The following is a 26,208-nucleotide window of genomic DNA, read 5'->3' as shown; positions in this document are numbered from 1 at the left end:
TATCTTGGCGATATATTGTATTATTGTTAGGAACATATTTCTTCTTTATAAAAGAACAAATCTAAAGTTATATTATCTCTTTTCGGAAGGAGATAATGAGACAACATGCCCTGGTTTAGTTTGTGTAATCACTTTTGTTGTTTTCAGAAAAGCTATGTCGATTGTATTTGTTCTCTCTACAATGCCGAATTGATATAATAGTTTATAAAAATTCACTTAACTGATATTGATTTACAGAAAGTCCTAAGTGACCTTTCTGATGCTCAGTATAATGGCCAGGATTGATTTTTGAGCTTCCTTTTTTTTTCTTACTAGTAAAGCTAATCTTATTTTTGTCTCTTTTTTTTTTTGTTCCTATAGTATTTATTTTAACCTTTATGGAATTATAGACATTTAGAGGCATCCCAGTAGACTGAACACAAAAATGCTATTGTACATTCTTTTCTCTATTTAATTCTTATTATGTAGTATTTTATCAAAATTAAAATACTTGCTTCTCTGGTAGTCTTTACGAAAAGGTTTCTTGAAAGACTAATTCGAACCTCTTTTATGTCAACAATGACCATCATCAATTCTTGAGCTATATTTGTCTTGTATAAGTCACTTTTCCATTGGTGCTGTGTTGTGTTATATTTAATGTTATATTTGAGTGGCTTAATTTTTAAATTAAAATTTCATTTATTTCTCTTATTTTTACATCATGATAATTATGAATAGAAATGCCTCCCCCTCCCATTTCTCCCAATCTGTTTCTTACATCAAAGAATAGTAGTTAAGCTGACAAAGCAACCGTATCTGAGAGCATATACACGTGTGTATCCATAGCTCTCCCAACTCTGTAACACAGCATAAAGGCACCCTTTCTCATCTTCATTTCCTTATGTTTTCTCCTAGGTCCAGATTGGCCCTTGCAATATAAGTATTCAGCTTTCTGTAATTATTCTCTTTGTTTACATTATTGTAATCATTATGTTCACTGTTTTCCTGATGCTGCTTTCTTTCCTCTGTGTCACTTCATTTAGGTCTTTTTATGTTCCTCAAAATTCCTCATTCTTTGTCCTTTCTTACTATCACGATGCTGTTAAATTTTTTTTACCAAAATTTGCTAAACTGTTGTCTAGGTCCCAGCTTCTTAAACTTTGGTTCACTATTCCATATTGGGTCTTATAACTGAATGTGGGGGTTGTGAAATTATGATTTATTATCACTAAATATTTGATTTGTTTACCTCTTTTATGTACCTGTATGCTTAGGATCACATAAAAATTTCTCAGGTGAAAAGGGGTCTGAGTAGAAAAAGCTTAACAGCCCTGGTCTAGGTGACGAACATATACTTTGTTCCAAGATCTGTGCTACCATAAAAATTGCTGCCATGAATGTTTTGATGTGTATTTCGTCTTTTTTTCTGTCTTTACCTCATCATCATATATCTCTTAGCAGTAGGATCACTTGAACAAAAGGTGTGGAAAAATTGAATGATTTTACTTAGATGATTCCCATTTTTCCCCAGAATGGTTGTACTGATTCATTACTTCATTGGTAGTATATTAGTGTCATCTCTTCCCAAAATCCCCTCAATATTGACTGTTTACATCTTTTGCCATCTTTGCCAACTGGTTGAATATGCAGTGGAACGTCAGGGTTGTTTTAATTTACATTTCTCTCAGTGATTTGGAGAAATCTTTCATCTGATTGTTGGTGGTTTTTAAAAAGAAGAATTAAAAATTCTTCATATTCTCAGACTGCTTATGGATCTTGGTCTTATATATTTTTGTTAATAATTATATAATTTGGATAGTAGGTTTTTATCAGAGGTATAGAATGCAAGAATTTTTTTTCCCAGTTGGAATTTTTTAAAATCCTGGCTTAATTGATTTTATTTTACAAAAATTAAAAAAAGTCAGTTTTTTTATATCAAATAAATTTTTGATTTCATTCTAAATAATGAACTATTCCACACATAATATTTTTCATTTTATGTGTTGCTTATTTTGATGGAAATCCTTTGCTTATGTATTCTCTCCCTTTTCTTGGTCTTTTAGGTATCATAATATATTTTTCACCATCACTCTATTTGGTTTTTATAGAACTTAATGTACTGAGACAGCTGGCACAGTAAATATAAAGTGCTGGATTTGAAGTCGGGAAGATGTGTGCTCAAATCCTTGAGCAACCATGTTTCTCTGGACACATCTCTTAAGTGCTCTGAGCCTTTGCTTCTTCCTTGTAAAATGAGAATCGTAATGACCTATGATACTAACCACACAGGACTATTGATATGTAAAATACTTTGCAAATCTTAATTCAATATGAACATAACCTGTTGTTATCACTGATGACTATTATAACAGCAGCTAGGCATCATTGTGGACAGAGGGCGGACCCTGGAGTCCGGAGTACCTGAATGCAAATCCAGACTTAGATACTTATTAGCTGTATGTAACCCCGAGCAAGTCACTTAACTCTGTTTCCCTTAGATTTTCTGGGCAAACCAGTCCAATAGCTTTGTTGAGAAATCTCCATGTGGTGTCAGTCAGGCGTTTCTGAAGTGGCTCAACAGCAACCAAAAAAACTGTCTGTTATAATGGCTTTATTCTATATGAAGAGCCTAAAATGAATATTTGGCCATTTTTAAAACCAGATATTCAATTTATCACTCAGAATACATTAATCATTTTTACTTTTTTAACTTAATTTTTTTTCCCCTCCTGTTTATACAGCTACTTTATTCTCGAGGATTGCTAATTGATCTTCTAATCAAATCAAATGTTAGTCGATATGCAGAGTTCAAAAACGTTACCAGGATTCTTGGATATCAAGAAGGGAATGTATTACAGGTACTGTACTGATGGCTATTGATGACCGTGAACAAACCTAAATTGCTACTTAGGGGGCATGTTTGAGACGAAAGCAAGCCACACTTTGTCTCAAAGACCTTTCAATTCCCAATTCACAGTGGTTAATTTGCAGTTTTACATTTCATGGTCTAGGAAATAAATAAAAGTATAATAAGTTGTCCTGCATCTCTTCTTACTAATTTTGGTGAGTTGTTTAGTGGCTTGGTATAGGAGTTGAGAAAGTGTTAAGTTTCTCAGACAGCATTAGGCTTAAGCTGATATTCCCCTCCTGGTTGGGAGGGGAATGCCTTTGTCCTTTTAATGGCACAGGGAGCAACCTGGCAGAATTAAGCAAGGGAGCTCACATTTAATTAGCTCTGTAGTCAACAGAAATGCCATTAGAATTGATGGGTAGAAACAAAAAAAACAACCTGACTGGAATAGAAATTATTTACCCAGTTGTTTCATGGAAAAAAAAAATAAACAAACCAAAACCATTAGTTTGAACGCTTTGCCTACTGGGAAGGTGATTTTGATATTAAAATAATTAACAGCTAATCAATGTAACAGGTAACAGAGCTGTTTCTTAACCTACAGATCATCCTATTTTGCAGGTACCTTGTTCCAGAGCAGATGTTTTTAATAGCAAGAAACTCACTATGGTAGAAAAGAGAATGCTGATGAAATTTCTGACATTTTGTTTGGACTACGAACAGCAGCCTGATGAGTACAAAGGTACTGTTCTTTCATTAAACAGCATATGCTCTTTATATGTGGAGGTTGAAAATTTTCTCGATTCACTATGATTACTATGATTCACTCTATTGGAAACTCTTATCTTTCAATATTTTTAATATGCTCAGCTTTAATTTTCCCCATACCAGTTAGGTAGATCCTGGGTAAAGCCCCTTGAGCTATGATTTGTCCTTTCTTACTATCATGATGCTGTGTCCCTTAACATGGGTTTGTAATTGAAAGCCTTACTCTATTGTATTATTTCCAATGGAATAGGGAGATGTCATGGCTTTACTTAGAATCAGGGAGACTTGCTTTCAAGTCCTTATCTTGTCATGTATTAGCTTTGTAACCCTCGTAGGCAAGTCACTTCAGCACTAAGATTCTAAATTATAAAGTATTCTCTAATCTAGATTAGTAGAGACAGTCTTCACCCACACACTGTTTAAATCACAGTCTCCATCCCAAAACCAAAATATTTCATGCATATAGAATGTCCCCAAAGTCTTAGTGCACTTTTAAGCTTTAATAACTTCAAGACTTTTTGGATACCATGTATAAGTAAATAACTATGTATTGCCACTTTTAAAATTTTTTTTATTTTAAAGAATTTCTTGATTGAGGTCCTGGTATGTGACTAGTTTTGTTACAGAAAACAGACAGAAGCAGGGTGCTATAGGGAAAAGAGTGGCGAACTGAAAATTAAGATGTAGGTCTTGTGTGTGATTCCTTAGTATATCTTGGACACGTTACTTCTTTTGGCTTCAGTTTCATAAAATCTCGACTGTTTACTTGATTATGTATTTGAAGTCATTCAGTCAGCATTTATTGAGCACTCAGTTAAGTGCTGGGGACACAAAGAAAGGCAACGAAAAAGACAAAGGAAAACAAAATCAGGCTCTTCTCTCAGGGAACTCAGTCTCATGGGAGAAACAGCACACAAGCTACTAGGTGTAAACAAGATATACATAAGATAAATTGGAGGTCATCCCAGAGGGAAGACACTAAGCTCAAGGAGGAATGGAATGGGAGAGATTTCTTTCAGATGTTGAGACTTTGAATCTTGAAGGAAGCCATGGGATTTATGAGGCAGAGATGAAGAGGGAGAGCAGTCCAGGCAAAGGGGATGGCCAGAACAGATGCCTGGATCTGGGAGATGGATGGTCTGTGTAAAAAACGTGTTGTTCAGTGTCATTAGATCATGTAAGCTGTGTGGCTTATGGGAAAGAGCTAGACCTGGAGTCAGGATTCACACGTAGTTCAGAAACTTAGGTTGTGTGATCCTGAGGAAGTCATTTAACTTTGTATTTGTCTCAAGGTTTCCATTTAGGAAAAAAGGAGGTAATAATAGCACCTACCTCCCATGATTGTTGAGCTAAAGGTAGATATTTGTGCAGCACTTTGTGAACTTTACAATGCTGTAGAAAACCTAGCTATTATTGTTATCTTCAGAAGAACGGAAAGGTAGGAAGAGGCCGGGTAATGGCAGGCTTTAAAAACTACAGGATTTTTATATTGATCCTGGAGTAAGTTTACTGAATGAAATAAGGGGAGAGGAAACATGGTCAGTCCTGTGCTAACTTGATTACTTTGGTGGCTGAATGGAGGAGAGATTGGGAGACTTGAGGCACGCAGACTCATCAGCAGACTGTTGGAATAGGTCTAGGGTGAGGTGACGAGGGCCTACCCCGGGGTGTTGGTCATGTTGGAGGACAGAAGAAAAGGAGAAGTGTTCACATAACTTGCAAGGGACCAAGTTGGCAGTTACATCCTGGGCCTTCTGATTCAGTCTTATCTCCTGTCAAATGAGGATTGTGTTACCTACTTCATGGCTGTTACAGAGATCAAAAGAAGTCATATAGTAAGTGCTTTGTAATCATGAAGTGCTCTATAAACTTTAGCTGTTATTGTCAGTAAAACATTGGTTTCCAAACAATACATTTGGCAAGTTCCTCCTAAAGTAGAATAAATAAATTTGAAACTTTTATGAATCTGCAATGAAAAATGGCAGAATGTTCATCTAGGCTGGACTTTTTGAAATCCTATTTTATGTAAGCACTCCAGGGCTTTTCCTGTAGCATGATATTCTAGAGCATTCTCTGGCACAAGATAATAAGATGCGGAGATGGGCCTTTAAGACCAGAAGGGAGAGGTCTTGAGTCAAGATGACATAAATCACTATAGAGGCCATGAGGCAGGATCCAGGAGTCGAGTATGATTTTGCCTGTACCACACTGCCCTACTTTCTGCTCAGGAGGGGCAGTCCGATTCCTAGCTCTGTCTTTGAGGGTAACGCTTCTTATAACTGGAAAGATCATCCCCCGTTCTGTTATCTTTCTTTTGCCCAAACGGCATCACTCATCCCTGTGTGCATTTTCTTCCATCTTTCTTTTTCCAATGAGAAAGCCTCCTATTAGATCTGGGTGTTCTTTAACTATATTTTCAATAAACATTGCACTCAATACAGTGTTTATATTTTGTTAAGGGATGGGATTTCCTGCCTCAAAAAACCTATTTACTGTGTACCATATGTTCTTGCTTTAACGATGAAAAGTTATTTAGGAAGTTACTAATGTTTGTGTGACTATAAAGTAACAAAATTCATTCCACACACCATATGTAGTCTTGTTACTTTATAGTAATATTGTGTTATTAGCTTTACCATGAAATTTTTTTTCCTTTTTTTTTTTTTTTTTAAAGCCTCAATGAATATTGACTCATTTTCATCCAGAAATTTTTTTCCTAAGGAAGTTTTATGTTTTTAAATGTAACTATTGGTAACACTTCACAGTTTTCACATGAATAAGACAGATTTTTAAGGAGGGAAAAAAGGATTTGTGGAAAGATGTTAAATTCAGTGTGCTTTGCCAATCATAGAAACTTAATGTTATTCTTACTGACTGATCTTTCCTGTCTACCTGGAATTAAAACAAAACAAAACCAACTAATTATTTAGGCCATAAAAAAGGCTAGTTTTCAAAGAAAACAGTTCATTTCCTAGATTCTCTGAATTAAGAAGACCTTTTGAGGTCTGTTATTTCCCCGTGTGTGTTACTGATTGACCAGAAGAATCCTAGGACTTGCATGCCTCAGCCACTGTGACTTAGGAAGCCTCAACTATGGTCTTGAGTTTTTGAGTAGCTTCCTTCTCAAGGATAAGGAATCACAAACTTAATTGTGCATATATAGCCAGGGCCTGGTTAGCATGAGTAATGAATCACTTGAAGTAACTGCATTATTTGAATTTGTATTTTATATCCACAGGGTGGATGGAGCTGGTGACTGTATTTTATAGAATTATATAACTTTAAATAGTACGAATTTCAATCCATGTGATTTCTTCATGGGGTCCATCATTTGCACATCGTTTGAATGAAGACGTAGCCATAATAAGATGTTTTTCTTGACTCTAGTTTGTGTTTTTATTTGAACAGCTTATGAGGAATGTACCTTTTCGGAATATTTAAAAACTCAAAAACTGACGCCTAACCTGCAACACTTTGTCCTCCATTCCATCGCAATGACATCAGAGGAATCTACTAGCACGCTGGACGGCCTCAGAGAAACGCAGAACTTTCTACGGTGTCTTGGGCGGTATGGCAACACTCCTTTCTTGTTTCCCTTGTATGGCCAAGGAGAACTGCCCCAGTGTTTCTGCAGGTAAGGGTGACTTGGTGCATTTTGTTTATGCCAAAGGGAGGCCCATGACCTGTGGGATTGGTGTCAGATTTGGATGTGGGACAGTGTCAGTAGAGCCCCAGATAGAGGAGCTATGTACAACGTCCTTTTTTGGTTTCCACCTAAAGAAAAATAATAGTCTAAGAACTTGGAAGTCTTAAAATGATGTAGGAATGAATTTCATTATCTGAGGCCCGTGCAAAATTCTTACCTTATATTTCAACTAAAGGTGAGCAGAGGATTTTGTTATTAAGTAAGTTGATTTCGGCATATGGCAGAATTACTCGTACTACCTACAAGGCCCTCAGTTCATTTAGGATTTATTAAATACTCACCATGTGCGTGTCACAGTGCTAATTGCGAGCACATAAAGAAATACTAAATGAAAAATAGACTCTGTCGTCCTGGCACCTGCAGTCTGTTGCATGAAGACTTGTTCTCATGGAGCTGTTGCTTCTGAAGGAAATCATGTCTCTACATTTTCTGACAGGAAACTGAGGGTCAAATGAATGTCTATACTTAAGCTGGGGAGATCTACTCCCCGATTACCATTTTATGCCCTCTACGTGGAATTAAATCAGACTAAGGGTAGTGAGATGGTGTAGTGGATTAAAAAAATTTCTGCCAGACCTGGATTCAAATCTGGCCTCAAACATTTAATAACCATATGACCTTAGGCATGTTCCTTTTAGCCTCAGTTTCCTCATCTGAAAAATGGGGATAATAATAGCATCTATCTCACAGGATTGTTGGGAGGACCAAATAAGGTAATGTTTGGTAAAAACAACAACAAAACAAAAAAAAACCACAAACAACTCACAAAAAACACACTTAGTACAGTTCCTGGCCTGTAGTGAGTGCTATATAAGTGCTTATTCTCTTCCCCTCCCTTTCCTTTTTAATGTAGTACTTGGTTGTCTTGCCAGTGCTGACCATTTTCCTGTGGCTACTGTTCAGTTTGTTTCTTAACATAGTAACTCCGCCGCCACCTATACATCACGGCCTACAATTTTTATCACCTGCTTATCAGAATAAGGTGTCACCTGTTCTGTGATTTCTAACCACTATTCTATATTCGGTTTTAATGTAAGCCTCTTTAAGCGTTGCTCACAACCAGTTACACTGTGTGTTCTCATCAAGGCTACTGTTATAAATGGCATGCATGCATATTTATGTGAATGATTCAAAGACATTTGTAAGTCACATCCTTCCATTCTAAGTGACGTCTGCAGAAGCAGAATGGCATTTTATAACTACTCAAGATGTATCAGTGGATGAACGTGCACAGGGACTTGTATTATTTTAAATCAGTCGGTTATTAATAAGGAAAATTAAACTACTTGTCTCTTAAGTTCATAGGTACGAATGGCAGATCTTCTTTTCAGAAACAGGAACATATTAAAAGACTGGACACTGACACCGAAACAGTTTTCTGGTTGGCCCGGTTACTGAGATTTCCCTAGTTTACTTTAGGAGTTAATTTTTTTTGTGGAGTGGGTAGATCTATTTCTGTGAAATATATACTACACGTATTTCATTTGTGAGGTAAGCAGAATATCACATTGAGTTGTACCTGGAAATACTATTTAAATCCTCTTTGACTAGTTGATCTCTCCCTTTGGTGTTGTGTCATGTCCTCCTCTAGAGCTCCTTCACATCTAAAAATGTTCTAATTGTGTTTTTGTATATTATGATATGGGGAGTATTTGTGGGAGCAAACAGACACCAACTTTTTCTCCTTAGTAAGTCATTGTCCATCACAGCCTGTCTGGTGTAACTTATCCACTATTTACTTACAGGGTAGGAATGACCCAAATCCAGAACTAACTAGATTTCTAGCTGTGAATTTTTCAGTTACTATCCATGACAATTCTTTCTGATTCAGTCTTACTTTTTTCATTGAATGCCAGGGTAAAAGGAATAGTCAATTGGATCAGTGCACAGGTACCCACTCAGTTTCCAGGCAAAGCACACCTACACTTTTGACAGCTCTGTGAAGCAAGTGTTACAGTGGAGAAAGACGAGGTAGGGAAGAAAATTAGAAGGCTCTTGCTACAATCTAGGAGAGAGGTGATGAAGATCTGAACTAGAGTAGTTGCTGTGTGTATGTAGGAAAAGCATGTGCTAATTGTGAAAAAAGAAAATCTAATATTTAGCAACTGATTGAGGAGATTGAGTGAGCTTAAAGAATTAAGGGAGATAACAAAGTTGCAAATCAGGTAGACTAGAAAAACTGACTATGTCCTTTTCAATAATGGGGAAGTTTAGAAGGAGTGGAAAATTTGGGGAGGAAGATAATGAGTTCTGTTTTGGACATGTTGAGTTTGAGATACCCACAGAAAGTCTAGTTCAAAATGTCTAGTTGGTTATTGGTGTTTGTAGGACTGGAGATCGAGGGAAGGACTAGGGCTGGATTTATTAGTACAGGAGTCCCATAGAAAGAGAACAAATTGAGCCCATGGCAACTGATGAGCTCATCAACTTAGCAAATATAGAGAAAAAAGTAAAGAGGGCCCAGGTCAAGGAGTCTTGAGGGATATCCACAGTGATCGGGCATGACAGAGTTGAAGGTACAGTAGAAGAGATGTAGAAGGATCAGTCAGACAGGTAGAAGGAGAGCCAAGAGGAAGAAATCATGAAAACTACAAGAAGTAAGTGAGTGGTTAAAAAATGTCATATATTGCAGAGAGGTCAAGAAGGATGAAATTGGGGAAAGGATTGGACATGTTCTGGCTGCTGCCTGGGAGTATTCCCCCAAAGCTTTGTACTAGGCCTTCTTTTCTTTTTCTTTCTAATCTCTCCCTTGGAATCTTATTACCTTTCATGGATTCAGTTATCATCTCTACAGATTCTTCTTAGATAAATGTATCCAGCCTTCAAAGTCTCTCCTGCCTTTTAGCTTCTATTAGACAGTTTTCATCAAAACTGTCTAATTTAAATTAAATACATTTCTTGTATTCATTGCTAGAACTATGTATTTTAAGTAATCACAGATCTTATTGAGAGAGTCTTTTGGTATTCTGAGGCTTGTTTTAATCAGCATAATATTAGCCACAAACAGGAACATTTAATCATTTATAGAGAATTTCTCTTTGCTATTTTGATATCTTCCATGATGATAGTGAGCAACTTTAGTAAGCATCTATCATTCCAGTTTATGTTCTACTGGAATAAATACTTTTATAATTATCAACAGAAAAGAATTCTAGCAGTATTGCTATTCTCTGTACTTTACACTGTTTTAACAGTAAAGATGTGGTGTGTCGTAGAATATCTTTTATGAAAGCCTCTCTGTTCACTTCTTTTTTTTTTTTCCCTCTGAGATACCTTAGATTTGTGTGTGGATTATTCTCAAAATTTTTATAAAGATGAGAAAATAAGCATGTGGGTCCGATTGTTACCAATGTTTCCAGTGTTACCACTGTCTTTAGCTACTTGATTTGCCTGGGGTAGAGACTGAGCTGTAAATGCTAACAAAAATGATCTAATGGTCCTGGACATCAAGCATATTTTCAAAAAGCTAATTTCTCTTAGTCTTTGGGGAGGGAGCAGTATTGCTGCAGGAAATATTTTCTTTCTTGTATTTTTCTCTTCCTCATGTATCATATTAAAATATTTTTCTTAATTCTTTTAAAGTGGTCACCACCAGCATATATGTCCTTTGGGTTGAGTTCTTTCCAAGTTTCTTATGATGTGTCATTTTTGCTTAGTTATATAGCAGCCTGAGGATTGAGGTGCTTATCTGAAAATGTGATGGTTCCTCTGTTATTGACAATAAAAATAGATCATTATGTTATAGCAAGGTTGACGATCCATTTTCTATCTTTTTCTTGCCTTACTGACTTCATCTGTGTATGTTCTTGGAGTGATCAATGGATTAATTGGGTCTCAAATGAAACTTATAATAGACTTGTTTTCACCTTTACTACTTTTTGCTATCTTCTGAAATAATATTGATTGTAATCTTCAGCCTTCCTCTTCTCTTGTGATTTTTAAAAATAACATAAAACTTTATATTGTATGTTGAACTGGCTATAGTGAAAAACTTCTTGCTGTGTGTAACAACTTGGCTAGATATAGCTTATGTGATTCCAGTATTGTAGACATTATCTAGAGCAGGGCTTCTTAAACTTTTTTCCACTCATGACTTCTCTTTGCTCAAGAAATTTTTACATGACCCTAGGCCCTATAGTTATGTAAAATAGATGTATGTATCAAACATTTACTGATAATAACTGATAATTTTACACCCCACATTCAGTTATAAAAGTATATGGGGTTGTGACCCACAGTTTAAGAAGCTGGAATCTAGAGAATCGTAGGTTGGGGCAAGTTAACCCTGTGTCGCCTTTTCTCCATCAGGCCAGATCTTTGTGTTGATCTCGGTCACATTGAAGTTATATAGTTGCTTTATGCTTTGCTTGATCCAATGTTTTTGGGTCTTGTTAACCCACCTTGGGGAAAAAATACAAATTTACAAAATACAGTTAAAGTTATATTACCTGACTATTAATACCAATATCCCTTATTCTCTATTGCTATTTCCAGTCTCTCTTACTAGCACTATCAGTCAGCAAGCACTTTTCCTTTTCAATTCATGATAGTGAAATCCCAGACATTATATATTGTGCCCAAAGTGGACCCAGGACCTGCATGCAGCTGGAGTGTAATTTCAGTGAAGAAGTCCCTGTGACCTGGAAATGGGATGAGTATTAAAATAGCCAAGCAGGAAACTCGGTTAAGGGCTAAACTAGTAACTTTTTTCTTCTCACTGAAATGGGACAGATACTAGGAAAAGAGGCTCCTCCACCCCCCCCCCCCCCCCCCCCCCCCCCCCCCCCCCCCCCCAGGCAGTTTCCTTCCTTCCTCAGTGATATTGTCAGGCTCACAGTCTCCTCCCAAACTTACTCTCATTCTTAGTGACTTAAAAACATATTTTGATACTCCCTCAAATAGCTTAACTTCATAATTCTTCAACATAATCACTTCCTATGACTTATTCTTCCACCCCACTTCAACTACATACAGAAATGGTCATACCCATCATCCACAAATGTTCTACTTCCTCGTTCATGAACTCTGAAATTCCACTCTACTGTAAGTGGAGACCAAAGCAATCAACAGTGTGAAAGGCTCCATGGTCTCCATGTTAGTCTCTTAGTAGGGTTTTGTGACGTAGCTCTTTCTTGGTTCTTCTATCTGAATCAACACTCCTTCTCAGCCTCCTTTCTTAGATCTTTACTCAGATTTTGTTCTCTAACCACTGGTATACCCCACCGTTCTGTCCTGGGCCCTCTTCTCTTTTTCTTATTATTTTTCTAGGTGATCTCAGCTGCCATGGATTCAGTTATCTTCTTTTCTGACTATTGGTCTCACATCTTCAACCCCAGTGTTTAGCACAGTGCCTAGCTTATGGTGAGCATCTAATTAATGTTTATTTACTTGCTGACTTGACAAGTGAGATGCCATTTGCTTCTTAGGTACCATAGCTCACTAACTGGCACTTAATAAATGCTTTACTTAGCTTTTACAATGCCCTTGAGGGCAACATTGTCTTAATTTCTTTACATTACTAGTTAAACCTAGCATACCTTGAGTCTGTGATCTTTTTGGTGTTACTACTTCCTCCAATGTGTATACAACCCTTTTATGCCTTCCTTTCTTATGCAGTTCCTGTCTTTGTCTTTCAACAAATCTTCAAGAGCTTATTTAACATACTGGAATCCTTCCTTTGCTTCTTTTAATATTTCTTGGGTGCCAATGTCGCAGTTAATCTCCTTCTTCATTGTCCCTCATTATGATCATCCCATCTCCTTGTCTAGTCACACATATTTATATGATAGTGAGCTTCAGTTTGCCTATGTTGGCACTGAGGACATTTGCTTGGATGATTACAGCCTCATCCTTCTCTGCATTGCACAATCCTATCTAACATGTCTTGCCTTTGAGTCACATACAATTTTGATTTTTTAAAAAATCATGGGGTTTGATTCTCAACTACACATGTCACTGGGAGAATATTAGTGCTAAAAATGTGAATATTTTTTAAATAGAAAAGCATTATTTATCCTGTACAATTTCCCAAATGTAATCCAACTACATTTTATCCAGTTGACTTTTTAGCCCATTTTGTCTATTTCTAGTACCTGGTCAAGATATCTATAAAATTCAGATTACATATTATGACATGTAATTCCACAAGAGAGTTCATTATATATGATCTGTTTTATTCAATGGAACAAATCAATGCACTTTCTGTCCAACTTCATGTCATAATATGAGCAGTCTGATTGCTCTATTCTCTTAATTTTTCCTGTCTGACTAACTAGACAGATGTCTTTTGAGTGACCATGAGCCTTTGTGAGGAGGCCATTTGCCAAGGAAAGAGATCTGTTTTATGCCTCACTTAATGTCTATGTTTAGCTGATTATTAAACAAAGTTGTTTGCGTTTAGCATGGCTCTTGTATAGTTTTCAGATAACATGATGGAGATGTCTTGTTTGAGGAGAAACTTCAAGCTGTACTTGGCTTAGTTGGATTCTGTGCCTTTTTTTGGTAATCAGTAATAGACACAACAGGATTTTCTGTTCCTTGGCACTGTCAGCTGTGCATCTTTAAAGATGTGATTGCCTGTAGAATGGAATCACAGAATTTTGAATTGTCTGGAACTTGGAGATTATTGAGTCCAGTCATTTTGTTTTACAAATGAAAAAATTGAAACGAGAGTTGAAGACTTGCCCGAGAACAATCATATCAGCAATAAGTAGAAGAACAGAGAATCAGAGTCGTGTCTTCTCCTTCCAATTTGATCTTCTTTCCATTATGCCATACGAGCTCTCTTATAGTACTTTGCAAAAGACTGCTTAGTCCCTTCCTTGTTTTCATCACTGGATGTAGGGACCATTCTATTTTCTGGAGATGAGATAGTGGATACATAGATAGGTGCTTGCTGTTATCCTTTTAGTGAGGGAGGAAATGATACGATAGTATTGCCTGAGATTTTGTTCTTAAACCATTCTTTTGGTATAGTTCCTTCTCAGAGAGATCTTGGAAATTCACCCCTAAATGCTTTTCATTCACCTCCATTGTGTGTGTATACATATATATGTGTGTGTGTATATATAATAGCCGAATACAAACATACACATATATACATGCACATATATAGATATTGATGAAGATAGATTTTCATAGGAGGCTGATGAATTTCATGGCTGTTTGATTTGTCACTTACAAATACTCTTTGTATCTTAGATGTCTTAAACTAAGTTTTTTATCCCCTTTAATGGCTTTTTGCCATTTTGTGAGTGATAACTGTATTCATCTGACATCCTTCTCTGCAATTAGTTTGTACTCTAAACTCATGTTACCTTTGGCTGCTCTACATCTCAGAATCCCTTGCCTATAGAAAATGTGGAACAGATCTTTGAAAGGATGACTCAAAATATAACTGTTGATTGAACATCTGAAACAATAGAATATAAAAGCAGATGTTTTCTCACTGGAGAATTGGATGTGTTATTGAATCATCACAACTGGACTGGTCCACCTTTCCCCAAGGAGCACAAATTTTATTTAATTTTGATCTTTGGAGTTTGGGAAGAACTTTTATTTGGCAAGTAGAAAAGATCACCGAGGTTGCAGAGGTATTGCTCAAAGTCAATATTGGAACAAAGAAATTAGCTCACATGTTTGAGTTCAGCACTATATCAAGGGCCGAACTATACATTCAATTCCGTTTTCCTTTCCAAGACAGTGTAACTATCCTTGGCAAAATGGCTGCTAAGGAAATGAAAAAGGCAGCATAGAGTAGATTAGACTAAAGTTGGAAGCTTCCATGCCAGAAACAGCATTCAAGAATTTTTCCATATTTGAGGGAGACTACTTGAAACCAAATTAGAACTAAGATGTAGAGTTCTGAAAAAAACAGAGATGGCCCCTTATTTTCTGACCTTTCTGTTCCTATTTCTAAAGGATGCTGCCCCGCTAGTTAATTGGTTATTTTGGCAGCAGGACAATCCATAAAGTATAGAAGGTAAGCATGGTTGTTATGTTTGTGTGATCATTTGTTTGTTTTTCCCTTGAGGAGAAAGTCTTACTTGGGATAAACAGCAGAATGGTGAGATAATCCATCATTTTGAAACCTGTTCTCTAGTGATGGATGGATAGATTGGTAAAGTAACTCAATAATCTTCATTTTTTTTTCAGGTTATTCACAGATCAGTGAGCATTGTCGTTAATAAAGCTATGGAATACTTTGTGTCCTAGCCTGCGTTATTCCTCAGGTTTTGACAGGAAAAGACTTTTAATTTGAAAATAACCTTTTATTGAAACTTATATATAAATGCATGATGTGTGTGGGGGTGCATATGTGCGTGCCCGCAATATATGTATATAGCATTCTCAAATTTTACAGTTGTTTAGCCTTACTCTGTTCTAGGTCCTGAGTGTACCAAGATGGAAAAAGAAGGCACAGTCCCCTCACCCAGGGAGCTTATCTGTTATTCCAGGAGACATGTACATTGGGAGGAATGATACACCATAGGCCATAATAAGGGCAAGGAGAGATCCAGACAGAGTGTTCCCAGGAGAAGCGTTACCTAGGTGGCTTTATGAGTTGAGGAGAATTCTGAAAGGCAGAGAAGAGGGGAGTTTATTCCAGGCAGGGGAACACTGGTTGTGCACATATATGGAGGGAGGAGATGCCACAGCCAGTTTGACTGCATATTCAATGCACGACTATAGTAGCTGACATTTGCAAAGCATTTTACATAAATTTCATTTGCTGCTTCCAGCCACCCTACCTGTGAGATAGATGCTATTATTAATGTCATTTGAGAGAGAAAGAAATTCAGACTCAAAGTGAATAATAAGATCTTTGACTCAGATTTTGAAGTGGAGCAGGCCTGAAAGTCTGTCTGATTAAAGATGAGTAAACTGAGGCCATAATAGTTAAGCACACAAGTCAAAAGTGGCAAAACTGGATTTGACCCCAGATCCAATGCTTTTTCTACTGTATCCCATTGACACCTCAGTGAGATTATTGGCTTTATTGATTCTGGGTTTATTGCTGTGAAAACCACAAACTCCTTAGGTAGGTAAAGGTCGCTTTATCCTTTTTTCCTATCATTCCCCTTCATAGTCAGACAGCTAAGAGAGACAGCAGTGTTAGAGAAACTTAGGAAGGCCAGTGTCTGGCAGGAAGCGATGGCCAGTATCAGAAGGAACTCGAGGCCTGAGAAGAAACCATGTCTTGGCTTTTGCTCGAACAATCTCAGAACAGTAGGCTACAAAGCCACATTATAAAAGGAAGTAGACTCTGTGTTGCTGGGGAGTTGAACATAAAAGGCTGGAAGATGTAAGGAAGAACAAACTTGAGGGGTTCTGTAGGCTCTGGGGAAAGCTTTTTTTTTTTTTTTTTTTTTCCTAAGGAGAAGTGCTCCAGCCAGAGGGAGAGAAGGAACATCATTTGAGAGCATGGGAATGGGTGTGTGATAGTTTTGGGACAAAGACATGTTTGTGGTGTTTCCAGAAGCAAGGGCTATAAATGGAGGACCCAGGAGGAGAAGTGGGACAGGCCATAAAGAAAACGGTACTGGGGGACTGAGATAAAGTCACTTAACCTTCAATTGCAACATCTATGAAATGGGAGGGGGGGGGGTTGGGTTTGATAATTGCTAAAGCTCCTTTATACTCTTATGAGTCTTTGAAATAGAAAAGCAATTTTAAGCTTTTCTAGGCCATTGTGCCAAGCTCTGGAATTAGAAATAGAAAAGCAAAAATCTCTGCCGTCCAAGCACTCTCATAGTAATTGAGGGGAATAACACTTAAAATTGTTCCATTATCATGTAGCTAGGAAACCTTTAGGGCATGAGCTCCAAGTAGATGGCCTGGCCTAATGTTCTGGAAGATATGGCTATAGGGCCAATGAAAAAGCCTGGTCCTGCTTGATCTTGCTAGGGAGATTACCATCTATGACTCCCTGCTTATTGGAAGGGAGATAAGTGGTCACATTTTGCTGGGCACCTAGAATGTCCCAGTCCCATGACCCTTGGGAAAGTGGGAGATTTGGTGAGTTTTGGTTCAATAGGGGTTGGGCTGGAGTCATTGGAAGGAGGGGGCTGCTTCACTTTCATTCACCCATGATAGGCTCTGGGTGAGCAGGGTCAGGCAACGACTATTTGGGAATAGGAGTTTGTTAATGATAAAGCAGAGATTCTAAAAGCAACAGTGGAAGGAGATCAGCAGAGCAAGATGGGGTCTAAGCACGGGATAGAATGAGGTGATGCAGAGATGCTTTTCAGTCACAAGGATTAGGGGATTAGGAGGTAGGTAGGTTGCTACCCAAAATCAATGGATACAATAGGGAGAAGTTTCTAGGGTAAATTGTATCCAGTATTATAATTAGAATCTAACATTTGAAAGTGCTTAGAAGAAATCAAGAGGACATTCAAAAGGAAGCACAGACAAGCAGGACAATGTTGAAAGTAATGTATCGAATTTATGATGGTATAAAATGAAGATTCAGAGTTTCATGTAGGCTTCTCCTTTTGTGTTCTGCATGTAGAAATGCTTTTATTGGAGCATGTTTAAGTTCACAATTTAAAAGGAAAAATTACTTTAATTTTGATTTGATTCAGGGGCAGAGTTATATATCTGAACTTGACTGTGCCACTGGGACCATAGAATTTGGGGTTTTCCTTCTACCTCCTGTTCAGATTTCAGGTGTGGAGTTCAGCTCTCAAGATCCTGACTTCTGATGAGAAGGATGTCAGGTTCCTTCTTGTCCCATTCTTATTCTCATTAACTCTCCCTTTCCCATCTCCCTGAAATTTATGTATCCAGTAATAAATTTACATGTAGTTTGTGTTATGGCTTGTGTCTAATGTTCTACCAGAAAAGAGAGTAAATATCCTCTGATTGGCACGGGACAGGGAATTTATTTGTGCACACAAAAAGAATGTTAAACACAGGATGCTAACGAGTATGCATTTAACAACTACTACCACCAAATCCCCCTCAGAACAGGATTTGAAAACTTAATTAAAACTTCTGTTCAAATCTCCTGAGAGGCTAATACTTAAACTTCAGCAGAACATAAAGCAGCCTGTAAGAGTGCTAATAAGGCATTTTGCATTACGTGTCGGCTTTGCGCTTTCCGAACCACTCTGATTACATGTGTGCTGGTAAATGACTAGGCTCAGGCAGATCTTTGTGCAGGTTGTCCATGTCTCTCCAGGAGATCTAGAGGACCCTTCCCCTGCCGCCTTTCGGCTTCACCCACTGAGACTCGGGTGCCGCACACGTCTCAAGCTCACAAGGTTGCCCTTGGGTTTGGATGCTTCCACTTCGGGTTTGATACGCATTCCACTAAGATTAGGGAAAAATAAAAGCAAAAGTAGAAGAGCCAGCCAGATGCCTAAGTACAGCAAGCTTATCTGTGTGGATCCTCCTGCACGCACAATCATATGGGCACAGTTGTCATGATAAAGGGGAGAGGGAAGTCAGTCCCCGTGCTCCCCTTGTTGGAAGTCTCAGACTTACATGATTCTTCTTTAAGCGTCAGTTGAATCGAAAGCTTTTACTTCTCTGAAGATTGCTGCTCTTGTGGGGGGGAAGAAGACCAAAGAATCTTGTACACTTAGTTATAAATGACCAAAGTCCTTTCTGCCTGGGGTCAACACACTGTTAAGGAGCAGACCCCAGAACTCTCACATGGTAAAGCCGAACCAGCAAGAGAAATTCTGAACACGCTCCATGGGATGACCTTCGTCACATAGAGATAGCGTTCCTTCTTAATTCACTAACCCTGCTGCTCTCATTGTATCTCTGGGGGCCAATGTAAAGACTTAGAAAATAATAATATTTAAGGTGACAAAAGGGTTTGTCCAGCTGTGTCAGCAGCTTATGCCCTTCCCTTCAGTGTTCTTGGAACTTGTGGAGGCCTTAACATAATTTGGATGGCTGTCAACAAGTTACCTCGAGTCATGACAAGAATCTAAGGGACAAATGGAAACAGGTATGGCTTTGTCCTCAGCCTCAGTGAGATCCGGCAGGAGGTGCTGACTGTGCACCTTGCCTGCATCCCGAGGTTTGGCAGAGGTGAAAGGAATTCTTGCTGTCTTGCCCTAACTCGGCTATCACTAATGGCTGGGGACTTCCCTTGAGAGGGATGAGGAAAATAAAAGTCTCAAAATCTTACAACCACCTGAGCCAGCCCTGTTATGGGCCAGCCAGCCCAGGTGGAGTTGTGAGGATGACTAACAGTAGCAGAGAGCTTGTTGGCTACCTTTAAACCAAGGTGGTCTTCCATTGCCTGGTGACACTTTTTGGAAGCAGTAGCGGTATCAAACTTTGGTGAATAATGGGAACAGAGGCAGCTGTGGGGGCCCTTCTAACAATAAGTCTATGATCCTCTGACTAGCTTTCCTCCCTTTCCCCAGAATTCAAGTACATGCAAGTGCAGTTGGTGTTTGTATGAATGTGTGCAGGTTTCCTGTCTGATATAATTAAAGAAAATTTTAAATGCCTTTAGATAGTAAGATGATGGTTCATTTTAACTTCTATTTGGAATTCACAATAATGTCAAATGAGGTTTACTTTATGGAGAATAATTTTAAGATTTTATGGGACTTAACAAACCTATTTAAGAAATCAAACTGGTTTCAATAATTTCTGAAACCATTCATTTGCATGAAAAGAATTCTTAACTTGGTAATTAACCCTTGTAACCATTTCTTAATGATCATTAGATTATATGATTTAAAGCTGGAAGGGACCTTAGAGATTATCTGTTCTAACTCCCTTATCGTAAGGGTGAAGATCCCAAGATGCAGACAGGTTACTCCCTGTAGAAGTAATAAGCTTTCATCTCCCAAGTTCAAATGGCTTCCACCCCAGTTTGTATGAAGTGAGATGTGCCTATGGTGTGTTCTTTATAGTCTGTCAACCTCCTCTTTATTCTACATGGTTTCAATTTTTTTTAATATGGCGAGAAAATCTGTACGTTTTATTCTATCTCCTGTTCATTGTAGTAGAATCACAAAATTATTTCTTTGAGAATTCACACTATTCCTTCTGGAAGTCTGATCATCAGCGAAATATTAGACCTATAATTCTTAGGCCTTTTTGTCAGATGAATTGGGACGGTCAGTTGTGGTATCTTTGATTAAGACTGAAATAACACTTTCTTTTCAAGAATATTTTTTTCATCCTAATGTGGGTAGGAATGTATAAAATTGTTTTTCTACATGCTAGTACAAGGTTTGTGCAGTTTTTAGTAGCCAGTGTGTTGAACTTCTATCAGTTACTATCACTGTCCCCTCATAGCAACTCTCAGCTTCTTGGCTTTACTCAAAGACTACAGTTGTTCAGTGCGTGGTAATGGAGGGACTGTGAGTGGGGAGTACACTCACACCCAAAAACACACCAAAAACTGGGGCCGCTGCTACAATCCCAGGCTTACAATGTGTTGCTCACTGATCTCCCCAGAAAAAGCACAATATTTTTTCTTTGTTGAAGTGAAGTGACCCAAGAATAACTTCTATTTCCACCTATTGGTGGTGTTTTGGATAATTATTTTCCAACTAAATCAGAAGAAAATCAGAATAACCTTCACTAGATGACTTCCAAAATCTCTTTTCAGAGCAGAAATTCTGAGGTCTTTTAACTTCTGAAGGAGAAAATGGGAAATTATAATGAAGTATCTTTTAGCTAATTAATTCTCCAGCGTTCTTGCAGTAACCTAAAAGCAAAGACTTTTTGTAGCCAGTACAGGTCTGAAACCTATGAACCATCTAATTTGCCCTGGGTCATCTCAATGACATGCAGGCACTAGTAGGGAGACATATTTTTAGTGATGATAAAATCATGTCATTGATCACAATAAATTAGATAGTATTGTTGTAGTCTTGTCAGACTAACCACGTCATGGCCTTAGTCACAATAACAAGTAGAATTTACCTGACCATGTTAGAAAGCATTCAAATAAGCTATTCCTCCTTAGAGAGTGTCTGGTTTGGGGGATAAATTCTCAATATCACCTTATTTCCCAGCTTGATCTAAATTTTCATACTCTTGCCCTGATGATCAAACTTAGCTCCTTGCTTTTCCATGAACAACATCCTGAATGATCTTGCTTCAGGGATCTTATTCCAGTAGTTGCTGATATCTAGGTTGCTGATTTCTCTCCATCTATATTAATTTAAGTACTACTTTGTTTTTTAGTTCAGTTAATACCCCCTTTTGAAACTCTGAAGGCTAACCTTCTCTACAGTCAGAAATGATGTTCCTACAAACTGTTGTAACACGTCTCTCTGATACTTCTGCTGTTTTGTTGTTAATCGTTGTGTTGGTTGTGTTACTAGAGTTTGAAAAAGCATCTTTACGATTGATACTTATTTATCTTTGTTTTTTCCCACAAATAAAAAAGACATTTCTTAAAGTTTGTTGAATAAATTAATGACTGGATGCATGAATCAGACCCCGAGTTTCAGGTCTGTTGCGTCATTTTATTGGTCTTGTCTGTATGGCTGTGGGCAAGTCAAGTTTGATTCTGTCAACCCACCCTACTGGTTAAATGGGAATGATGCTATCCTTGCCTCATTCATAAAATTGTTATAAGGATTAAATGACTTAACATACATGACGATATTGTAGAAATTGTAAAGATCAATATAACTGTGAGCTTTTTATTAGTTCAGTCAACTCTTTTAGTATTTGGTATGCATAAGGCACTGGGCTAGATTTGGGACATAGATAAAAATGCAAACCCAAAACAATTCCTGTCTTTCAAGCAGCTTGAATTCTACTGTAGGAAAGTAGCTAAGTGAGGAGATCAAAAGTAATATGAGGAGGGAAAGAGCATGATAAACTGCGGAATATCAGGGAAGCATTCCTCCCTGCAGGAGGTTGTACTTGATGAGGATTCTGGGAGATAGATGATGTGAATGCACATAACTTAGGGGGTGAAATATTTAGTTTAGAAAACAATTAGGCCAATTTGTCTGGAATAGAGAGTACATAAAAGGGAATGATGTGAAATAATTCTGGAGATTTAAGTTAGAGTGATTAGGCAGGCCACAAATGGCATTCTGAGGAATTTGTATTTTGTCTTAGAAGCAGTAGGAAGCCAGTGAAGGCTTCTGAGCAGGAGAGTAACGCAGTCATGGCTGCCTTTGAAAAAATTCTATTGGAAGCTCTGATTACTTTACAGATATAACTTGGCATTTTCAATCAGTCAACCCATCAAAAAATATTAAAGACCTAGCATGTAGTTAGATAGCAAATACAGACGAAAATACAAAATGCATTAATAAAGAGAAATATATATCAAGTGGTTTAAACAGGTTGTCTGGGAGAAAGGGCACTAACAGTTGGGGAATCAGGCAAGGTTTTTATTTATATTGAGCTACATCTTAAAGAAAGAGAGAGACTCTATAGAGTGGAGATAAGGAAGAATTATAGTCTAAGCACTGGGAATGGATAATCAGGCAAAGACCCAGAGATGGAAATGGAAGATTTGGAGATTATCAAAATCAGTACATGGGATTTTGTTTGTATACCTTGGAAAAAATAAGTGAAATAGTGAGTAAAGTCTGTCTTTAAGTTGGGATCCTTGATCTATTTTATTAAGCTAAGCTTGAAAGCCAAATGACTTTAATTATCTTAATTTGTTGTGGTTTGGGAGCATATGGTTCATGTATTTAAGAGAGAATGACACACAAGTTCACTCTATTTGTCTCTCAGATCAAGCCAAGCCAACCAAAAAAAAAAAAAAAAAAAGGAAAATATTTGAGACTACAGATCTATTTTTAAGTCTTATTTTTTAAAGACTGTTTTCTTAAATCAGCAATACAAATAGAAGAAAACAATAAGAGTGAGGAACATGACAGCTCTTCTAGAAAACTAGAGGTAACAAGGGAAAGTTTCATGCAAAAATGGCTGTGATAAAAGACAAAAATGAGAGGGATTTAGAAGAAACAGAAGAGATTAAGAAGAGGTGGCAAGAATATAAAAAAGAGCTACATAAGAAAGATATTAATACCATCGATAACCGTGATGGTGTGGTTACTGATCTAGAGCCATATCTCCTGGAGAATGAAGTCAAGTGGCCTTAGGAAGTAACAGTAAGGAGGTAATTGACAAACATTTTTATGAAAAATTAACTGTGTTCCATAACGAAATTTAGTGAGGAGAGTGGCATTGTTTTTATATTTTTGTGAATCTTTTTAATATCTGGGATAATAGAAAACAGTTGGATTCTCATATCTGTTTATGCATTCATTCTATTACAATATGTTATTTTGGTTGGAAAATATGAAGAAAATCCTACTTCAGGTAGTTGGAAAAGGGAGGAGCATTTTAATTGCCTTTTCAGACAATAGTGGATATCTCTTTGATTTCTTTTTTGATTCTACAACAAGTGGCAATTTCTTAAAGGTTATTTCCTTGTAGAATCTGAAATTATGCAAATTACCTTTTTGTATTCTGTTACATTTAAATGCTATGAATGGATCTTTTTTTCATGTGTGAAATCGATTGGTCTGTTTTGCACTTTGAATGGATCTTTTACTCACAATTTTGTAACTTCACGTATTGATCATTTGGAAAATATAGTTTCACTGAGTTATATAAATCTTCCAAATGTTGACGTGTTTCTTTATACCACATCAAAATTCACAGTTGATATCATCAGAAAAGACTTCAAAGATCTAGAAACTGTCAAGCTCGTGGTGACAGTTACAAGTTTTCCAAAATTTGAATATTCTCTCAAAAGCTTGACTTTTCTTATTGGCAACAAGTACTGTCAGTTGTTTTCCTTGAAGTGACAGGCTTGCTTTGTTCATTTTTGAGAAAATGCCTGCCAAATGTCCAAGTCTAAAGAAGCATGGTTTATTTGTTAGCAAAAATTATGTTCCATGTAAAAAGGCTTCTAGTTCATCTTGCAGTTCAATTGTACAAGTGCTTTCCCCAAGACAGCCATCAAATGTTTGAATGCAGAAGTGTTTTTTGGGTACTTCCCATTTTGTTACACAGATTATTAAAAAGGGATTTACTTGTGTACCAAAATTGAATTAAACTAATAATTTTTATTGTTTAAAGATATTCTTAAGTGAAACTTGATGTTTTTTTTAAAACTGTGTATGTGTGGCAGTGAAGAATACAATGGTTTCTACTACATTTTGTTGCCGCTGTCTCGATTTATGCTAAGTTGCCAGCAGTTTTACTCACCCTTTTTTTTTTTCTATCATCAGTGCAAATATCAGCACAGTTATTTCAAGATAAATCATCAAGTTCATAAAGGTTATTCTATACTTTGAATATTTCAACACTGCCTATTTTTGTTGCCAAGCACTTACATTAAAGATCTTCTTTGATGAGAAGTTGATACTGGTACCAGATGAGTACAGATAAAACACCAAGTCTAACCACATCTGGAGATTTTTCCCTTTGCAAGGCAAAAGTATAAGTTTGCAGATGAGATATTAATGCATTCTTAGTGTTTGCAACAAAATCTTCAATTCAGAGGACATGTAGCCCTCTGGAAAAACCCCACTGTATAGTTGAAAGAGAATGACAATGAAAAAAGGCAAGTGCTGTCTTAATATTCTCATGACAGTAATTTTGACCTCATAGACCACCAAGACCAAAGGGTACTGGGTAAACCTCACTTTGTGAACCACTGCTTTTGGCACCTCTCTTAAGACTTTTAGTTTCAGAGTATGCACGATACATGTTTTAAAAAAATAAAAAGGTAATCTGGAGGATGGAAGAACTAGCAGCTGCTAGTGCAATGGAAAAAAAACCTCATTTAAGTAGTGTCTATTAAGTTAAGGTTTGAAAGAAACTAGGACTTCTAAAAGGCAGAGGACCAAGTGGTGCTTTCCAGGAGCAGGTGATGGGAAGATGGGAAATGGACATCCATGCTGAAAAGCAGTAGAAAAATGAGTTTGGTTAAATAAAAGCATGACTGAAAAGGGAATAATGAATGGCAAATATGGAAAAATAGGTTGGAGTCAGGTTGTGAAGGGCTTTAAATGCCAAAGAGAAGAGTTTGTACTTGATCCTCAACATAAAGGGAGCACTGGAGTTGGAATTGGGGCATAATATGGTAGCGCTATAGGAATATCACTTTGGTGGCTCTGTTACTTAGAGATCAGAAAGGGGAGAAACGTGAGGCAGTGAGATCAATTAGGAAGCTATTCCAACAGTCCAGATGAGAAGTAATCAAAACCAGGTTCTTAGTCATGGCTAGGTGGTAGAGGTAAGAGATGTTGTGAAGGGAGCAGCAATAAATTTTCATAATGAATTCTTGGTATTTATATGACATTTTTAGTCCTGGATCATCAAAATGGCTGGTAGCTAATTGGTGATCCAGGACTGAAGCTTAGAGGAGACATGACAACCTGTAATCTGCATTGCGGTGCTGGCTAAACCCTTGGAAGCTCATGAGGTTATGAGGGAATGTATAGAAGTTTGGAAAGAGCAGAACCTTCAGGAGCAGCCACAGTTGATGTAGATGACGAACCAGCATAGAAGATGGAGAAGAGGTAGTCAGACAGGTGGGAGGAGAACCAGAAGGGAGTAGGGTCTTGAAAACTTAAGAGGAGAGTATGTAAAATATGTACATGATATGTAGTGATCAGCAGTGTCACATATAGCAGAGAGGTAAAGAAGGATTAGGACTAAGAAAAGACCATCAGATTTGGCAGTTACAGTAATTGATAATCCCAGAATCGAGATCCAAAAACATCTTGAAAGACTAGAGCAGGGATAGGCGAATTAGGCTGGAGGGCCAGTAGCCTGTTTTTGTAAAACCTATGAGGTAAGAATGGCTTTTGCATTTTAAAATATAGTAAAATATTTTAGATAGTAAAACCATTCAAAAACAGAGAACACCTGCCCTGGACCATAGTTTGCTAGACCCCTGGACTTAAAGCATAGGGCTGAACGTATG

General features: G+C 37.4%; 1 protein-coding gene across 2 annotated transcripts in view; it reads left to right on the top strand.

The window, feature by feature from the left end:
• The window catches only part of CHM (CHM Rab escort protein), a 184,566-nt gene that overhangs the window by 79,761 nt on the left and 78,597 nt on the right, over window positions 1-26,208 (top strand). For both annotated transcript variants that reach the window (XM_023507023.2, XM_031944598.1), the window contains exons 6-8: window positions 2,721-2,837; window positions 3,452-3,572; window positions 7,007-7,232. In XM_023507023.2, coding sequence (XP_023362791.1) covers window positions 2,721-2,837; window positions 3,452-3,572; window positions 7,007-7,232 — 464 coding nt within the window. The remainder of the gene's footprint in view (window positions 1-2,720; window positions 2,838-3,451; window positions 3,573-7,006; window positions 7,233-26,208) is intronic.

Source organism: Sarcophilus harrisii, chromosome X (genome assembly GCF_902635505.1).
Source record: "Sarcophilus harrisii chromosome X, mSarHar1.11, whole genome shotgun sequence".
Taxonomy (NCBI): domain Eukaryota; kingdom Metazoa; phylum Chordata; class Mammalia; order Dasyuromorphia; family Dasyuridae; genus Sarcophilus; species Sarcophilus harrisii.
Note: the sequence above shows the minus strand (reverse complement) of the source record. Positions and strands in the feature narration are given on the sequence as shown.